The sequence below is a fragment of the Scyliorhinus torazame genome, chromosome 14, assembly GCF_047496885.1.
Source record: "Scyliorhinus torazame isolate Kashiwa2021f chromosome 14, sScyTor2.1, whole genome shotgun sequence".
NCBI lineage: Eukaryota > Metazoa > Chordata > Chondrichthyes > Carcharhiniformes > Scyliorhinidae > Scyliorhinus > Scyliorhinus torazame.
Window position 1 is genome coordinate 105,005,597 of NC_092720.1, and position 18,391 is coordinate 105,023,987.

Sequence of the window (18,391 nt, forward strand, 5' to 3'; positions counted from 1 at the left end):
AGCCGATGGAGGCTTCTATTGATAAGCTGCTGGAGACCCAGACGGCCCAAGGGGTGGCGATCCACGAGGTCCGACAAAAGATCTCAGATAACGAGGACGAGATCTTGGGCCGAGCGGTAAAGGTGGAGGCGCACGAGATGCTCCAGAAGAAATGGCAGGAACGGTTCGAGGAGATGGAGAATCGGTCGAGGTGGAAGAATCTGCGGATCCTGGGCCTCACGGAGGGGATGGAGGGGTCGGACATGGGGGCCTATGTGGTCACCATGTTAAACCCGCTGATGGAAGCGGGGTCCTTCCAGGGGCCCCTGGAGATGGAAGGGGTCCATAGAGTGCTGGCGAGGAGGCCCAAGGCTAACGAGCTGCCGCGGGCGGTGCTGGTGCGGTTTCATCGGTTCGCTGATCGGGAGTGTGTGCTCAGGTGGGCCAAGAAAGAGAGGAGCAGCAGGTGGGAGAACGCGGAGGTTCGAATATATCAGGACTGGAGTGCGGAGGTGGCGAAGAAAAGGGCAGGGTACAATCGGGCGAAGGCGGTGCTGCACAGGAAGGGGATGAAGTTTGACATGCTGCAGCCGGCGCGTCTGTGGGTCACCTACAAGGACCGGCACCATTATTTTGAGTCCCCGGAGGAGGCGTGGGCCTTTGTTCAGGCCGAGAAGCTGGACACAAAATGAGGGTCAGGTTGGGGGGGTCGGGCGTGGGGATGGTCGGCGTGTTGTTGTGTTACATTTTGAGGGGGATTTCTTTGTTCTTGTTTCTTTTTGGTTCGGTGTGGGTGGTTAGGGTGAGTTGGGCACTGATTTAGTTGGGTCTGTCGGGTGGACTCTTGGAGGGGGGCAAGTAAACGGAGTAGGGGTGGATGGCCGGTAGGGAGGATGGGGCTCCGCGGGGGAGGGTGAGGCCCGAGTCAGGGGTGAGGGGACTGGGCCTGTAAAAGGAGCTGCAACAGAGTAGGCGGGGCCGGGCAGGTGGAAAGCACTGGCTTTTTCCGGCGGTGAAGGCTGGAGGGGGCGGGGCCAGGGCAGGGCAGCGTGGGTTTTTTCCCGCGCTTGGGATGGAAGGGGGAGGTGGAGAGCCTGCTGGTGGGTAATGGAGGGGGATGGAAGGGGGAGGTGGAGAGCCTGCTGGTGGGTAATGGAGGGGGAGGGGAAGTCCCACAATGGGAGAAGTCGAAGGAGTGGCCGGGGTCAGCAGGAGTCAGCTGACTTGCGGGAGTGCAATGGGGGAGCAATGCAGCTATGAGGGGTCCTAGCTGGGGGGGAGGGGGGGAAACGGGTTGCTGCTGGTATGATCAAGGGGGAGCTGGAGCGAGTAGAGAGGGGTTGGGACATGGGTCTGTCTCCGTGGGGAACGGGCCGAGCGTGGGGCGCGTGGCTGGCCGAGGAGGGGTTATGGCCTGATCCGGCTGATAACCTGGAACGTAAGGGGACTGAACGGGCCGGTTAAGCGGGCCCGGGTGTTCGCGCACCTGAAGGGGCTGAATGCGGATGTGGTCATGCTCCAGGAGACACACCTGAAGGTGGCGACCAGGCAAGATTGAGGAAGGGGTGGGTAGGTCAGGTGCTTCATTCGGGGCTGGATGCCAAAAATCGAGGGGGAGTGGCGATCTTGGTGGGAAAGAGGGTGTAGTTCGAGGCGTCGAGCATTGTGACAGACAATGGCGGCAGTTACGTAATGGTAAGTGGTAAGATGCAAGGGGCGAGGGTGGAGCTGGTCAACATGTACGCCCCGAACTGGGATGATGCGGGTTTTATGCGGCGCATGTTGGGTTGGATCCCGGACTTGGGAGTGGGGCGCCTGATAATGGGGGGGGACTTTCACGGTGTTGGATCCGGCACTGGATCGCTCCAGGTCTAGGACGGGTAGGAGGCAGGCGGCGGCTAACGTGCTGAGGGGGTTTATGGACCAGATAGGAGGGGTGGACCCTTGGGAGATTTGCAAGGCCAGGGGCCAGGGAATTTTCATTTTTCTCGCACGTTCATAAGGCCTATTCCCGGATCGACTTTTTTATTATGAGCAGGGCGCTGATAGCGAGAGTAGAGGACACCGAATACTCGGCGATAGCCATTTTGGATCACGCCCCGCATTGCGTAGACCAAGAGCTGGGGGAGGATAGGGACCAGCGTCCGTTGTGGCGCTTAGAGGTGGGGCTGTTGGAGGTGAGCGAGCGGGTCCGAGGAAGCATAGAGAGATACCTGGAGGCCAACGATAACGGGGAGGTCCGAGTGGGGATGGTCTGGGAGGCGCTGAAGGCGGTGGTTAGGGGAGATCTGATCTCCATTAGGGGCCACAAGGAGAGGAGAGAGCAGAGGGAAAGGCAGAGGCTGGTGGGGGAGATGGTGAGGGTAGACAGGAGGTACGCGGAGGTGCCGGAGGAGGGACTGTTGAGGGAGAGGCGTAGCCTCCAGGCCGAATTCGACCTGTTGACCACCAGGAAGGCGGAGGCGCAGTGGAGGCAGGCCCAGGGGGTGATTTATTAATTTGGGGAAAAGGCAAGTCGGAGGCTGGCGCATCAGCATCGGAAGATCGGGGGAGTTAAGGATAGGCGAGGGATTGTGGTGCGGAGTGGGGTTGGCATCAATGGGGTCTTCAGGGACTTTTATGAGGAACTGTATCAGTGCGAGCCCCCACTGGAGGAGGGAGGGATGGGCCGCTTTCTGGACCAACTGAGGTTCCCGAAGGTGGAGGAGGGACTGGTGGTGGGACTGGGGGCCCCTATTGGGCTGCAGGAGCTGGCCAAAGGGATAGGGAGCATGCAGGCGGGGAAGGCACCGGGGCCGGACGGTTTCCCGGTCGAATTTTACAAACAATATGTGGACTGTTGGGCCCGTTGCTGGTTAGGACCTTCAATGAAGCAAGGGAGGGGGGGGGCTTTGCCCCCGACGATGTCCCGGGCACTGATCTCCTTGATCCTGAAGCGGGACAAGGATGTCCTGCAGTGTGGGTCTTACAGACCGATTTGTTGTTCAGTGTAGATGCCAAGGTGCTGGCGAAGGTCTTAGCCACGAGGATTGAGGATTGGGTGCCGCAGGTCATCCACGAAGACCAGACGGGGTTCGTGAAGGGGAGGCAGTTGAACGCGAATGTGCGGAGGCTCCTGAATGTTATGATGACGGCGAGGGAGATAGTGGTGGCGATGGACGCTGAGTGGGGGTACTTGTAGGAGATGCTGAAGCGGTTTGGGTTTGAGGAGGGATTCGTCAGGTGGGTTAGGCTGTTGTACGAGGTCCCGATGGCGAGTGTGGCCACGAATAAGAGGAGGTCTGAGTACTTTTGGTTGCATTGAGGGACGAGGCAGGGGTGTCCCCTGTCCCCCCTGCTCTTCGCACTGGCGATTGAACCCCTGGCTATGGCACTGAGGGAGTCAAGGAACTGGAGGGGGCTGGTGCGGGGTGGGGAGGAGCATAGGGTGTCGCTCTATGCGGACGACTTGCTGCTATATGTGGCGGACCCAGTGGGGGGAATGCCGGAGGTAATAAGGATCCTCAGGGAGTTTGGGATTTCTCAGGGTACAGGCTCAACATGGGGAAGAGAGAGTTGTTCGTGGTTCACCCAGGGGACCAGGAGAGGGGGTTGGCGAGCTCCCACTAAAAAGAGCGGAGAGGAGCTTCAGGTATTTGGGGGTCTAGGTGGCCAGGAGCTGGGGGGCCCTGCATAGACTTAATTTCACGAGGCTGGTGGAGCAAATGGAGGAGGAGTTTAAGAGGTGGGCCACATTGTCGCTGTCTCTGGCGGGTAGGGTGCAGTCAGTCAAGATGACGGTGCTCCCAAGGTTTTTGTTTCTGTTCCAGTGCCTCCCCATTCTTATCCCGAAGGCCTTCTTTAGATGGGTCAACAGGAGCATAACGGGGTTTGTGTGGGCGCGAGGGACTCCGAGAGTGAGAAGGGTGTTCCTGGAGCGGAGTAGGGATGGGGGGGGCTGGCGCTGCCCAACCTCTGTGGGTACTACTGGGCCTCCAATGCGGCGATGGTGCGCAAGTGGGTGATGGAGGGGGAGGGGGCTGCATGGAAGAGGCTGGAGACGGCGTCTTGTGAGGGTACGAGTCTGGAGGCGCTGGCAACGGTGCCGCTGCCACTCCCTCCAATGAGGTATACCACGAGCCCGGTGGTGACGGCTACCCTCAAAGTTTGGGGGCAATCGAGGCGGCACAGGGGGGAAGTGGGGGCCTTGGTGTGTACCCCGATACGGGGGAACCACCGGTTTGTCCCAGGGAGAATAGATGGAGGGTTTTCAGGGTGGCCCCCAAGCGTGGAATCCTGGATCAACGATATGGCAGGGTTTATTAAATTGGAGAGGGTGAAATTTGCCTTAAGGGGATCGGTGCAAGGGTTTTTCAGGCGGTGGCAACCGTTTTTAGACTTCCTGGCAGAACGGTAGACAATGGTCAGCAGCAGCAGCAACCCGGGGGGTGGGTGGGTTCTATTTTATTTTTGTTTGTCTATACTGGGGGATCTGAGGGGGTGTATATATTTGCTATGTTTGCTATGTGTTTCGGCGGGTGTTCATTTATTATTTATGTGTAGGGGGAGGGGGACACGGGGTTGTTTTGTTTTGTATTTAATTCTATTGGGTTCCTTTTACATTTTGTTGTTGATATTTTGTGAAAACTTCAATAAAAATTATTTTTATTTAAAAAAATGTAAACTCTGGAGTCTTCCCACCAGAAGCAGTGGCCAGTCACACGCCTGGCACGTACATTGATGTCACGTGCCATGTACGTCTATGCTTTGGGCGCAAAATCATGGAGGAGAGGTTCCTCCATTTTGTAGCTGTCAGCAAGCGAGCAACAGGACTGCACAGAGATGAAGGTGGGTAATTTTGTAATAAGGAAGAGAAGGCTGGAGACGCAAACAGACCAGGATCTCACAACTGAATCCACTGAAGAGAACTGCTCAGGAGACAGAGCAGTGCTGGTGTGAGCTGTATACAGAACTCCAGGGACTCTGATGAACAACCCATTAAGAATAAACTGAAATCAGGAAGAAAGCAATATCAAGATAATTTTTTGAGATGTGACTTTGTTAATTGTGCCAATGCAAATCAGGATGCAAAACCCAAGTGTGTTATATGTAGGGAAATACTGGCAAATGAGAGTTGGATGCTAACTATATCTTAACGTGCAGACATCTTTTCAATTCTAAACAAACTGAACCTCAAATTGCAAGGGGAGGATGATGATTGTTTTTGATACTGAAGAAATAGATGCTTTCCAAAAGTCAACCAAAGTTTGGCAAGTACGTGCACAAGCCAAAACTACTACTGCAAACATCTATGACTCTATGAATCTTCCCCACGCTGCTATAACACATCAAATAAAACAGTGTTAGTAAGGGAACTGTCAATAGACCGTTGAGCCTTATTTTGTTTCAGAGGAGAAGTTTGAGATTAATAAGAACAATTTTTTTTAGTGTCACAAGTAGGCTTGCATTAACACTGCAATAAAGTTGCTGTGAAAATCCTTTAGTCGCCACAGTGAAAATCCTCTAGTCACCACAGTGTAAGTACAGTTGGAATGACAATCTGCCTCAGTTGCCTGTCCGTGTACACTGAGGGAGAATTCAGAATGTCCAAATCACCGAGAAGAGATGGGTTAAAAATCCTGTTGCGTTTGAGACCCCAGAGTCAATTATTAACACAGCTAACTTCAAATGAAGAGACTAAACGTCTGCCTCACCTGTGACAGCACATTAAAAACACGCCACAAGGCCATGAGGCTGTCAGCATTCTGGAGTAGTGCCTCCGAGAAGTAACCAGTGCTGAGTAAAAAAAGCATTCTGTTGCAATTGCCCTTCGCAACGACGTACATGTGCGATGTTGGAATTTTCGTCCTCACAAAGATGAAGACAGCACAAAGGAACCAGCTGAACTCTGCACCCGATGTGCACATTACCTGTGAACCTGATTGGAGTGAGATCATGAGGACTAAGCAGGCTCACCTGTCACATTAAAGGTAAGCGAAAATGGTGTTTGACAAGGATGGGCCGGGATGGGTCACAAAGGTCGGCCGATTGGTAAAAGTGGGTACCGGGAAAAAAACGTTTGAAAAACACTGGTTTCGAGAAAAAGGAACATAAAAAATCCCCAAACAAGCAATTCCCTGCTTACTGAACTATAACTTCCGGTGTAGTGGTAATTGAGTCAGATTGTCATTCCAATTGTACTTTTTCACCTGGAAATCTAGCCGCTCCTATTTCACCTTACTGTCCAACACAAGCCGGCGAATTCCGTGCAGTGCAGTGGTTTCCTGAAGCCTACAATCGAGGGGGCTCAGTCGAAGGTAAGTAAGCTACGCGCCTGTTTTTTAACTGTTAAGTTGAAAGGTCCAACCACTTTGAGAGGCCAGGAAGAAGGTGCGTATTTAATGGTTAGTGGGGGAAGTAGGTTGAGTAGTCAATGGAAGGGTGGGTCAGGTGGTAGTGGGAATGTCGTGTGGTCAGTGGGTGGTTGAGTTGGGTACTCAGTGGAAGGTGCGTGAGTGGCTAGTGGGGGGGGGATGTCATATGGTTCACCAGGGGTGGGGTAGTTGGGGATTTGGGGGGGTAGAGGGGAGAGTGTCCCATGGGGTTGGGGAGTCTCTTGAGTGTGGGGGGTTGGCCAGGGAATGGGGGCTAAGCGTCAGGGTGGATCAATATAATAGTTCACAGAAGTTCAAAGTGGTTTTAATTCTAACTTTTTCTGGGTAATTATTGATGTAAGACAGTCGGAACCATCCAAAGTTTGAAATTTAAACCGCATTATTGGATGGTTCTCATTGCAGGTCAATTGCCCAAGGGAAGCTTGAAGTTCCAGGCTGATTGCTGATTACGAGGAATTTCCGGGATACCAGTGGCAGGGTAAGGGGTTGGAGTTGGTGGGTGAACTTTCCCAGAACTCCTTTGAGGTATATAGCTCCTTGAAGGTGGAACCTTGAAGGTTCATAGCTCCTTGAAGGTGGAGTCGCAGGTGGACAGAGTGGTGAAGAAGGCATTCGGCATGCTTGGTTTCATTGGTCAGAACATTGAATACAGGAGTTGGGACGTCTTGTTGAAGTTGTACAAGACATTGGTACGGCCACACTTGGAATACTGTGTGCAGTTCTGGTCACCCTATTATAGAAAGGATATTATTAAACTAGAAAGAGTGCAGAAAAGATTTACTAGGATGTTGCCGGGACTTGATGGTTTGAGTTATAAGGAGAGGCTGGATAGACTGGGACTTTTTTCCCTGGAGGGTAGGAGGCTTGGGGGTGATCTTATAGAGGTCTATAAAATAATGATGGGCATAGATAAGGTAGATAGTCAACATCTTTTCCCAAAGGTAGGGGAGTCTAAAACTAGAGGGCATAGGTTTAAGGTGAGAGGGGAGAGTTTCAGAAGGGCCCAGAGGGGCAATTTCTTCACTCAGAGGGTAGTGAGTGTCTGGAATGGGCTGCCAGAGGTAGTAGTAGAGGCGGGTACAATTGTGTCTTTTAAAAAGCATTTAGATAGTTACATGGGTAAGATGGGTATAGAGGGTTATGGGCCAAGTGCGGGCAACTGGGACTAGCTTAATGGTAAAAACTGGGCGGCATGGACTGGTTGGGCCGAAGGGCCTGTTTCCATGCTGTAAACTTCTATGATTCTAACTCCCTACATTACAGTGCTCGGAGGCTATGGGCCAATGTCTCTGAGACTTCAGCTCTCAGGTCTCGCTGCCTCTCCCTTTCTTGGAAGACTTATTCTGTAAAGGACCAAAACACCTGACCAGGATTCTCCGTTTAGGAGACTATGGGCGGGATTCTCCGTTGCCCGACACCGATATTGTAACCGGTGGCAGTGGACTGTGTCCAGCGGCGCCACACTCGGCCGGGAACTGTGGCGCTGGTCGGGGAGGTTTTCGCGAGGACTGGTGGGGGGTGGCCTGTGGGGCCGTATTTGGCAGGTCGGGTACGCGCACGGCCGGCACCATGTTGTACGGCGCGACCACTGCAGGTCATCGTATGCATGCACGGCCAGGGAGCAGGTTGTCTTTGGCACGGGAGCGGTGAGGATTCAGCGCCGCTTTTGGCATTGTAAAATGTCTGGAAATTCTCTGTTTCAGCCAGCACTTAGCCACTGAAACAGAGAATCCAGCCCCACTAGCCACTGAAACAGAGAATCCAGCCCCATGTTCTCCCGCAGGAAATGAATTGGAACTGATTTGTCCTCCTGCTGGTAGCACAAATCAGAAAACAATTCATTATCCCTTGCCATTCAAATTTATGCATGGCAAGAATTACGAGGGATTCACGAGGGAATCTCGATGTCAGGTCCCATGGTTGGCCACCGATTTCCCCCTTCATCGAAAGCAGCCTCCCACCACGCACCCCCCCCCCTCTCTCATTGCATCATGAATCAGTTCCCCACCCCTGGATTTTCTGGGTCCCCCCATCTCCTAAGTACCGGGGTGACCCCACCGGCCCCTATCATTCATTTAACCATTTCAAAGAGAGTGCATTCCAGTCACTTGCCCCTTCACACTTGAGTGATTTTGAAGTGCTCAGCTGGAAATTGACAGCACTTAACTCTTTGAAGTGGTTGATGTTTGTGAACATTGTGGTCAGAGCACTTGAGAGATATTGAACCATGAAAAATATGAATGAAGCAAACTATGTTTGTGGAAGCTGTTAATCACAGCCCAGTGTGGGAAATGAATGAATGGCTTGCAGCTCAAGCATCTGAGTGGTTTAAACACAGGTCTCTGGTTTACTCTTTCCAGGTGTTGACACGTGGTACCTCCTGTGTCTGAACCAGCAGCTATGCCCAGATGAATGTTACAACAGTAATCTTTCTCACTTGCCCTTGTCTGGACTGCTGTCCAGCTTCCGGACCGGGGTCTCTCTTCTGGGGGGGGGGGATCTGTGGGGGGTCCCTTTATTTAGAAGGTTTATGTGGTGGATCCCTATATTCAGAGGGTTTCTGGGGCCCCCTATTTAGGGGGTCTCTCTGGGGGTCCTTTATTAGGGGGTCTCTGGAGGGGCATGGGAGCGTCTGTTGTGGGTGGAGTGGGCAGGTCTGGCATTACGAGGGGGGGTGGGGGGGGGTCCTTGGGTGGACATTGGGGACAATTCCCTTAAGGAGTCACCCTCTTTTCGTACGGTGAGGTCCACCACGTAGGACAATGCTGGTAAAACCAGTAGTTATCCCCGGCCACGTGATTCTCGGCCCAGAGGACTGGAGAATCAAGCGGGCAAGGAGTTTCAGGTGTCCGGCCCACTAAGTGGACATGATTGGGTCATTAGGACCCATTTGCATCAATCTGCATCCTCTCACTGGCGCACGGGCGCAAACCACAATCTCACTGCCAGCGAGGGGCTGGAGCATCGGCGCCGATCCGGTTTATTTCCCTGATGTCCACATCAGAATACCGCTACCGGCTGCAGGCAGCAGTGAATCCAGGCAAGCATCTCTTCCCTCACAGCGCCAAATACCTTCACTCATCAAATCCCCAAGTTCAGTACTCTCTCGAGCAGTACTCTGTCGAGTTGCTTTCCGTACTCGTGGAGATATGCATCTACGAACATCAAGAAACTTCTCTACTTCTTGGCAACAGTATCAGCTATTAAAATTCCTTGGTTAGTTATAGCATGCTGTCTTATCCCTGTTGCTACGAATTGGTGGGCAAATAAAATGAAAATACATGCTTGTATTTGCAGCAGCCAATTAGTTCACACAAAGTTTCTACACTATAGTGATATTGATGGAGTAACATATCGAAAGAGTGGGAAGATTTTACTATTTTAGCCATTCCTACCAAGATCGTAGGACCATTCTTTCGGAATATTTTCACAATGTTTAAAATTGCACTAATAAATAGGAACATGCGAAACTCTTACTCCTTCAGACTTCGAAGTACCCCTTCTGTCACCAGTGTGACATTTCCAACTCCTCCATGAGTTACCTTTGTGATACCACTAGGCGAGATGGGCGAATTGCTGCTGATTGTTACTGGACTATGAGCAGTTTTGCACTAAGAAGGATTATTTCCTAAATTAATTCCCTGCTTTGTACTGTGTATGCTCTTGTCCGTGATTGGCTGTCGTGTTTTGTGTGTTGATTGGTCCGTTGACCTGTCCCTCATTATGTGTGTATGTATGTGCTGTGATGTTCATCTGAATATCATGACATCCCCCCTTTTTTACAGGATTATGTGCCTACGTGTTTATCAATAGAGATGTGTACTGAGTGTAGCTAAATGTGTGTGTGTGCAATATTTACAGCATGTACAAGGGGCTTAACTATATACAAGGGGCGATGTCGGGTGTGACATAACAACGAGGTTGTACCATAAACAAAGAACGAGGAAATGTTGAACGATAAAATGAATTCCTGTAACGATAAGAACATAAACATATTAACAAAGTGGTTGCATGAGTTCAATGTACAAACAGTCTCATAAGTCCAGTTTAGTAGGTGGGCGACGAATTCGGGTTGACCGCCTCAAGGGTAGGTCTGGAACCACCGGCTGAGGAACGGGCCTGGCCACGGGTGACGACGGAAGGGGCATGGTAGCAGGCAGTTCCACCAAGTCAAAATCAGGAACAACAGGAGGGCACGGTGTCGGTGTAAGGTCTTGTAGCGAGCGTGGAAGCAGGCGAAGAGCCCGGCGATTGCACCTACGAGCGGATCCATCAGGCATGCGAACCAGGAACGAGCGGGGAGCCACGCGTCGGAGAACTTCGGCAAGTGCTGACCAGCCACCTTCTGGTAGGTGGATGCGGACTTCGTCTCCAGGGGTCAGGGCGGGAAGATCAGTTGCCCGTGTGTCATATGACCTCTTCTGGCGACCGCGCTGCAGTTGCATCCTGTGCAGTACCGGAGCATGGTCAATTGTGGGCGCAAGAATGGAAGGCACAGTAGTTCTGAGGGCGCGACCCATCAACAGCTGGGCTGGTGAGAGGCTAGTGGGGCCGAGCGATAGGCCAGCAGGGCGAGGCAGAAATCCGATCCGGCAGCAGCAGCCTTACAGAGGAGCCGCTTGACAATGTGAACGCCCTTGTCTGCCTTTCCGTTGGACTGGGGGTGCAGAGGGCTAGACGTCACGTGTGTGAAGCCATACGAGGCAGCAAACGATGACCATTCCTGGCTGGCGAAACAGGGCCCATTGTCCGACATGAGCGTCATCGGAATGCTGTGGCGAGCGAAGGTGTCTTTGCAGGCCCTTATGACAGCGGACGACGTCAAATCGTGTAGGCGTATGACCTCTGGGTAGTTGGAGAAGTAGTCAACGATGATGACATAGTCCCTGCCGAGCACGTGAAAGAGGTCCACACCCACCTTCGCCCATGGGGACGTCACCAGCTCATGGAGCAGAAGCGTTTCAGGAGGTTGCGCCGGCTGAAACCTTTGGCAGGTTGGGCAGTTGAGCACCATATTGGCGATATCGTCACTGATACCCGGCCAGTATACCGCCTCTCGAGCCCTCCTTCTGCATTTCTCGACCCCCAGGTGGCCTTCGTGTAGTTGGTCGAGAACCTGCTTGTGCATGCTGTGCGGAATCACAATCCGGTCCAGCTTCAGAAGGACACCATCAATGACGGCCAAGTCGTCTTGGACATTTTAGAACTGCGGGCACTGCCCTTTGAGCCACCCTCCCGTCATGTGGCGCATCACACGTTGTAGAAGGGGGTCGGCCGCAGTCTCTCTGCGAATACGGGCCAGACTGGAGTCGTCAGCTGGCAGATTTGCCGATGTGAAGGCCACCTGCGCCTCGACCTGACATACGAACCCCTCCGAATCTTGCGGCGTGCTCACTGCTCTCGATAGGGCATCCGCAATGATAAGGTCCTTCCCTGGGGTGTAGACCAGTTGGGAGTCATACCTCCTGAGTTTTAAGTAGGATGCGCTGGAGGCGAGGGGTCATCTCGTTCAGGTCCTTGTTTATGATGCTGACCAGGGGGCGGTGGTCAGTTTCAACAGTGAACCGGGGAGACCATACACATAATCATGGAACTTGTCTAAACTGGTTAGCATGCCCAGGCACTCGTTTTCGATCTACGCGTAGCGCTGCTCTGTGGGGGTCATGGCCCGCGAGGCATAGGCGACCGGGGCCCATGACACAGTGTCATCCCGCTGCAGCAGCACTGCCCCCATGCCGTACTGGTTGGCATCAGTCGAGATTTTAGTGGCACGAGACGTGTCGAAAAACGCCAGTACCGGGTGTGCAGTGGTGAGCTTGAGTTTGAGCACCTCCCATTCCTGCTGGTGTGTGTGCTGCCACTGGAACTCCGTGGACTTTTTGACGAGGTGGAGCAGAGCTGTCGCGTGGGAGGCAAGGTTGGGAATGAACTTCCCCAGGAAGTTGACCATGCCTAGGAAGCGTAGTACTGCTTTCTTGTCTGCCGGCTGCGGCATGGCTGTGATGGCGCTCACCTTGTCTGCATCCGGACGGACCCCTGACCGGGAAATGTGGTCCCCCAGGAACTTCAGCTCGGTTTGGCCGAAAGAACACTTGGCTCGGTTGAGGCGCAGGCCGTTTTCGCGTATGCGTGCAAAGACGCGTTGGAGACGATAAATGTGCTCCTGTGGTGTGGTGGACCAGATGATGACGTCGTCCACGTAGACACGCACCCCTTCGATGCCCTCCATCATCTGCTCCATGATCCGATGAAAGACCTTGGATGCCGAGATGATGCCAAATGGCATTCTGTTGTAGCAGAACCTGCCGAAAGGGGTGTTGAAAGTGCACGTCTTTCAGCTGGACGGATCTAGTTGGATCTGCCAAAAGCCTTTAGAGGCATCCAGTTTGGTAAATATTTTCACCTGGGCCATTTCACTCGTGATCTCTTCCCGTTTAGGTATGGGGTAATGTTCCCTCATAATATTGTTATTGAGGTCTTTTGGGTCAATACAGATCCGGAGCTCGCCGGAGGGCTTCTTGACACACACCATGGAGCTGACCCACGGCATGGGCTCCGTGACCCGGGATAGGACCCCTTGGTCCTGGAGATCCTGCAGCTGCTGCTTGAGGCGGTCTTTGAGTGGCGCAGGGACCCTGCGAGGTGCATGACTGACCGGGGTGGCGACTGGTTTGAGCTGAATTCTATAGGTGTATGGCAGTGTTCCCATGCCCTCGAATGCCTCCTGGTTGTGGGCGAGGAGCGATTGGAGCTGTGCGTTAAACTCTGCATCCGGGAAGTCAGACGTTCCGTCTGGAGAGAGAGAATGGACTCGTTGCACGAGGTGGAGAGCCTTGCATGCCTGTGCACCCAGCAGGGAATCCTTCGATGAGCCGACTATCTCGAATGAGAGTGTGGCCGTGTGTGTGTTGTGTGTCACCTGGAGCTGGCAGGATCCCATAGCCGGGATAACGTTCCCGTTGTAGTCGACAATCCTGCACTGGGACGGCCGAATTGGTGGTCTGACCTTCATGGCGTAGAAGGCTGACCATGCTATGAGGTTGGCGGAGGCGTCAGTGTCCAGGCGGAAAGTTATCGGCGATTGGTTGACCGTCAGGGTGGCATACCATTCATCACTTGGATTGATCGTGTTAACTCGGTTCCCATCAATGACCGCAACACGGAAGGCGTCTCGGTCATCTGTGTCACCGGTCTGGATGTCGTCTGGGCAAGATTCGTAATGGGGAGGCTGAATGGTCCGCACGTCCCTGTGGGGTTGTCGGAGTTGTGGAAGATTGACAGGTTGAGCTGCTCGACAGTAAGCAGCGTAGTGGCCCACCTTGCCACAGCGTAGGCATTGTTGGGTTCTTGCGGGACATTGCTGCTTAAAATGTGCAGCTCCACAGTTGCCGCACGTCGTGATATCATGACGTTCGTTGCGCCACTGCGCATGCGCAGTTCGGTCTTGTGTCGGACGCGCCTGCACATCACGTCCCTCGGTGTTGCCATAGGTTTTGGGACGCACAAGCGCGGGAGGCCCCGAAAACGCGCGAAATGGCCGACGTCGTCCGGGCCGCGGGCCGGGAGGAACTCGATCGCCAGGACCCGTTTGGCCTCGTGGGGCACCTGGCTCGCCAATCCGGCCGCGTAGGACCCACGCCGCGCCGATTCGGTCGTCTGAAATTGTGCATCGCGGCTAGTCGCGTTTTCGTGCAGGACACGGGCTTCGATTGCGGAGGCTAAGGTGAGGCCTTTTATTTTTAAAAGCTGCTGGCGTAGGGTGCCTGAGACGACCCCAAAAACGATCTGGTCCCGAATCATGGAATCGGAGGTGGTGTCGTAACCGCAGACTGCGCGAGGATGCGGAGATGGGTAAGGAATGACTGAAAGAATTCATCCTTACCGTGTAGGCGCTGCTGGAAGAGATACCTCTCGAAGCTCTCGTTGACCTCGACGTTGAAGTGTTGGTCGAGCTTGAGAAGGACCGTCTTGTATTTGTATTTGTCCTCGCCTTCCGCGGACACCAGGGAGTTATAGACATGGATGGCGTGCTGCCCTGCGGTGGTGAGGAGGATGGCGATCTTTCTGGTGTCCGAGGCGCTCTCTCTTTAGTTGGCTTCCAGAAAGAGCTGGAAGCGCTGCTTGAACAGCTTCCAATTTACGCCGAGGTTCCCAGCGACTTGTAGCGGCTGCGGTGTGTTGACGGTGTTCATGGCGCAGGATGGCAGATTTGTGTGTTGGTGTCAAATCACTCCTGGTATCATGAAGCAACACAGACGAACCAACACGGTTGCGAATGGTATAATGCAGTTTTATTTCAATGAACTATTAACATATTAAACTCTGGTATTCAGCACATGGTGAATCTCTGAGTGGCTGGCAATGAGGTCTGTGCCCTGAGCCCTCTCCTGCTCGAGTGCCCAGGAAGCGTCGTGCTCCCTGCTTTGTACTGTGTATGCTCTTGTCCGTGATTGGCTGTCGTGTTTTGTGTGTTGATTGGTCCGTTGATCTGTCCATCATTATGTGTGTATGTATGTGCTGTGATGTTCATCTGAATATCATGACAGTTACCTTTTAAATTTAAGAATGTAATGAGCCCAAATTTCCCTCGAGATAATGGTTTAAAAGTGACTTACTCTCAGGAGGACCCACGTGCAAATTGGGACCGGGCCTTTCTCAACCTAGCAACATGCTCATTTGAAAAGCAGCAAGGTGCATAATGTGTCAGTCTACTAATGTCTACTAACATTTACACTACAAAGAAAATTAGGTGAAGGTTATATGATATATTGCCTTCACAGTATTTGTTTTGAGAGCAAATGACAGACACTCCGAAGTGAATATTTGCAATATTCATGGCTGCTAACAATATTGAAGGCTTTAATCATTTCCTCTCTTTAAATAGCACACGCAAGAGAATATGTTTCACTGCAGTGTCCTGTATGATGAAGATTCGGCCTACGCCCCATTCCGAATCGGGATGCAACTGGAAGAGGATGTAAAAATTTACCTGGATGAACAGGTTGAGTTGATCAATGTCCCGGTGCCCCAGTTCAGAGGAGGGGATGCTGCTGATATCATCCATGACTTCCAGCGGGTAAGTTACTGAGCTAGTTGCAAATTGTAAGTGAATGAGTATTAAAAAAAATTTGAAAATTCAACAAGAAAACTTAAATTATTATTTATGTAGTGTGTGATGTGACTTGATAGAATTCAAACACACTTTTGTGATTCTGTGCCCATATTCGCCATGGGCGCAAACGACGATATGGGGGCAAAATCACATAAGAGTCAGGAAACAAGATCTCACCGGCAAGGTCTAATTTCCTAATTTTCCCCGCTCTTCGCTGGTGACAGAACAAACATATCCATACATTTCACCACGTGATCCCGTCTCACTGAATATTCATACAACAGGGGCGGGATTCTCTGGTTTGCCAGCCATGTTTTCCTGCGCGGTGTGCCCTCGCTGGCAGCGGGATCCTCTGTACCAGCAGCAGGCCAATAGGATTTTTCATTTTGGCCAGACCACACCGCCGGGAAACCCACTGGCGTGGGTGTGCTGCTGGCGGTGCGGAGGATCCCGCCGACAGAGAATTCCGCTGGAGGTCTTTAAAAACCGTTCAGTCGGTTGGGGGGGGGGGCGAATACCCAGGCACTGCCTCCCTGGTCCTGTCCTTAGTACAGGTTTGCAATGCACCCCTGGCAATGCCACCCTGGCAGTACTGGGGGCAGTGCCAGGGATGGGTCCTCTGGGGAGTCCCATTGTGTGGTGGGGTCCCTTATTTGAGTTGGGGGGGGTGGGGGGTGCTGGTGCGTGTGAGGGGGGCATTGTCCCTGATACAGGTGCAGTGGTGTGGGGTTGGGGGAAACGGCCCCAATAATTGTGTGGTGGGGTGGGGAAGAGAGCCCCTGATACCTCCGAGGTGGGGGGATGGAAAGAGATGCTTTTGTGTGGGGGGGAGTGTTCTCCATGTCTGGGAGGGGGGGTGGGAAAGAGTTTATATTTAGCGTAAACCGGTGCACACGTTAAAGACGGTGCCCTGACCGCTGTGGAGTCAGCCTTGCTGGCTTTTTCAGGCCCCGCCCCACCGGACACGCGGCATAAACCACGCCCCATATTTCTTTGCACAAAGTGCCAGAAAATCTGGTGTGAAACTCAGCTGTGCATCTGCAGAGATGCTCTCCTGTTTTCAGTCAGAGCCTGTCAGAGCCTAACACTCTCTCAAATTCTGCCCACTGTCTGGTCCCAGGGTTATCAATGGTACTTTGAGTACTCTGTGTCTTAGTGGAAATACACAGATGCGCCCATACCATTTTCAACTCTTTGGCCCCTCATAATGTCAGGTGATTCCTCGTAAGAAGGAAGGGAAAAAAAATCAAAGAGTGAGCTTTCTCCAGAGAACCTAACAGAAGCTGGTTTCAGATCAACATTCAGGGGACACCACTTTGCTGACTGGCCTGTTATTGTTCTTCAGCCTTGTTAGTAACTGAAGCTTGCGGTGAAGCTCCTTCTTGATATTTCCTGTGTGGAGAAAAACACAAGTTGAGGCCGAGAACACATTAAAGTAAAACTGCGAGGATTTGCTTCTCCCTCCTTGAAAATACAAAAAACAGGTGCTATTTGTAGTTGCCCGCTTACCTTGGTTTGTGATAACCTTGCGTCCATGTTGCTGACCATTGAATCTCAGGAGCACATGAGAATTCTAAGTGTGTGGTAACGCAGGATGGATTTTCTGTCCGAGGTGGGATTTTCTGCGCTGGGAGGGTGATTTTTAAAATCCGAAGTGGAGTCCAGATTCCCATGCGGGGAAAAGGAGAGATCGTTTTCACAGTAGCAACTACATTTGTATTTGTTTGCAGCGGTTGACTGCTTACCATGACATCTCTCTGGATAAATGCTACGTAATTGAACTGAACACCACCATTGTAATGCCCCCTCGCAATCTCTGGGAACTGCTGGTCAACGTGAAGGTCAGTCACCTTTTTTCAATTTGCCCTTTTAAGATTTACTAACAGATTAAATGGAATGCTGTATGAATAGGAAATATTCTGTTTTGTAATAATAGAATAGATTTTCAACTTAGTGCGTGGAACTTTAAATGAGTGCTTTTGATAATAGGTAGCTGATCTACAATGGCAGTTTTACATTGGGCTGTAAATTGAAAATCTGCAGAAGATCCAAGGATTAAAAGTGTACCATGTGATTTGTAGCACAAAATGTTAATACATTTGATTGAAATTCCTTTGTTTATTGCTTTAACAATGGTATTGACTTGCTTATTTTAAATGCAATTTTAACTCTCAGATTATTTCACTCCTTGCCTTATCTGTTATGGTTCTTCGGCCCCTCTAGTAAATGATGCTTATGATGAGTTTTCTTGTCAACGTCTCCTTTTCTTGTCAACGCCTCCTATGTGGAGCCAATCACAGGATGAGAGACTGCATCAAAATAAAATGGTGAAGGAAATTTCTCCCTCAAAAATGCTAAACTATGGGGGCAGCACGGTGGTGCATTTGTTAACAGTGCTGCATCACGGCGCTGAGGTCCCAGTTCGATCCCGGCTCTTTGCACATTTCCCCCCGTGTTTGCTTGGGTTTCGCCGCCACACCCCAAAGATGTGCAGGTTGATTGGTCACGCTAAAATTGCCCGTTTATTGGAAAAAATGAATTGGGTACTCTAAATTTATTTTTAAAAAGAAAATGCAAAACCATGTACTAATTGGAGAACAAACTGTCCTAATGTGCAGATCTTTGAAAATCTGAGTTAACAATCACATTATTAATCCTCGCAGAAGGGGACCTACCTGCCACAGACATATGTTATTCAGGAGGAGATGGAAGTTACAGAACAGGTCAGCAACATGCAGCAACTGGGTACCTTTATCCACCGGCTGTGCAATGGAAAGGAAATATACAAGCTGAAACGCAGGAATGTAAAAAGAGGTAAGCCCTGTATGTCGGTTTTCCATCTGATCCAACATGAATGATGCTCATCTGAGACACGAGTGCTGAACTGTTCTAATCTGACAACAGAATTTCTTTAAGGGGCTAAGAG

General features: G+C 51.7%; 1 protein-coding gene across 1 annotated transcript in view; it reads left to right on the top strand.

The window, feature by feature from the left end:
* The window catches only part of LOC140389931 (integral membrane protein 2C-like), a 100,947-nt gene that overhangs the window by 80,045 nt on the left and 2,511 nt on the right, over positions 1–18,391 (top strand). Inside the window, exons 3-5 of the mRNA XM_072474587.1 lie at positions 15,238–15,429; positions 17,196–17,306; positions 18,129–18,279. Coding sequence (XP_072330688.1) covers positions 15,238–15,429; positions 17,196–17,306; positions 18,129–18,279 — 454 coding nt within the window. The remainder of the gene's footprint in view (positions 1–15,237; positions 15,430–17,195; positions 17,307–18,128; positions 18,280–18,391) is intronic.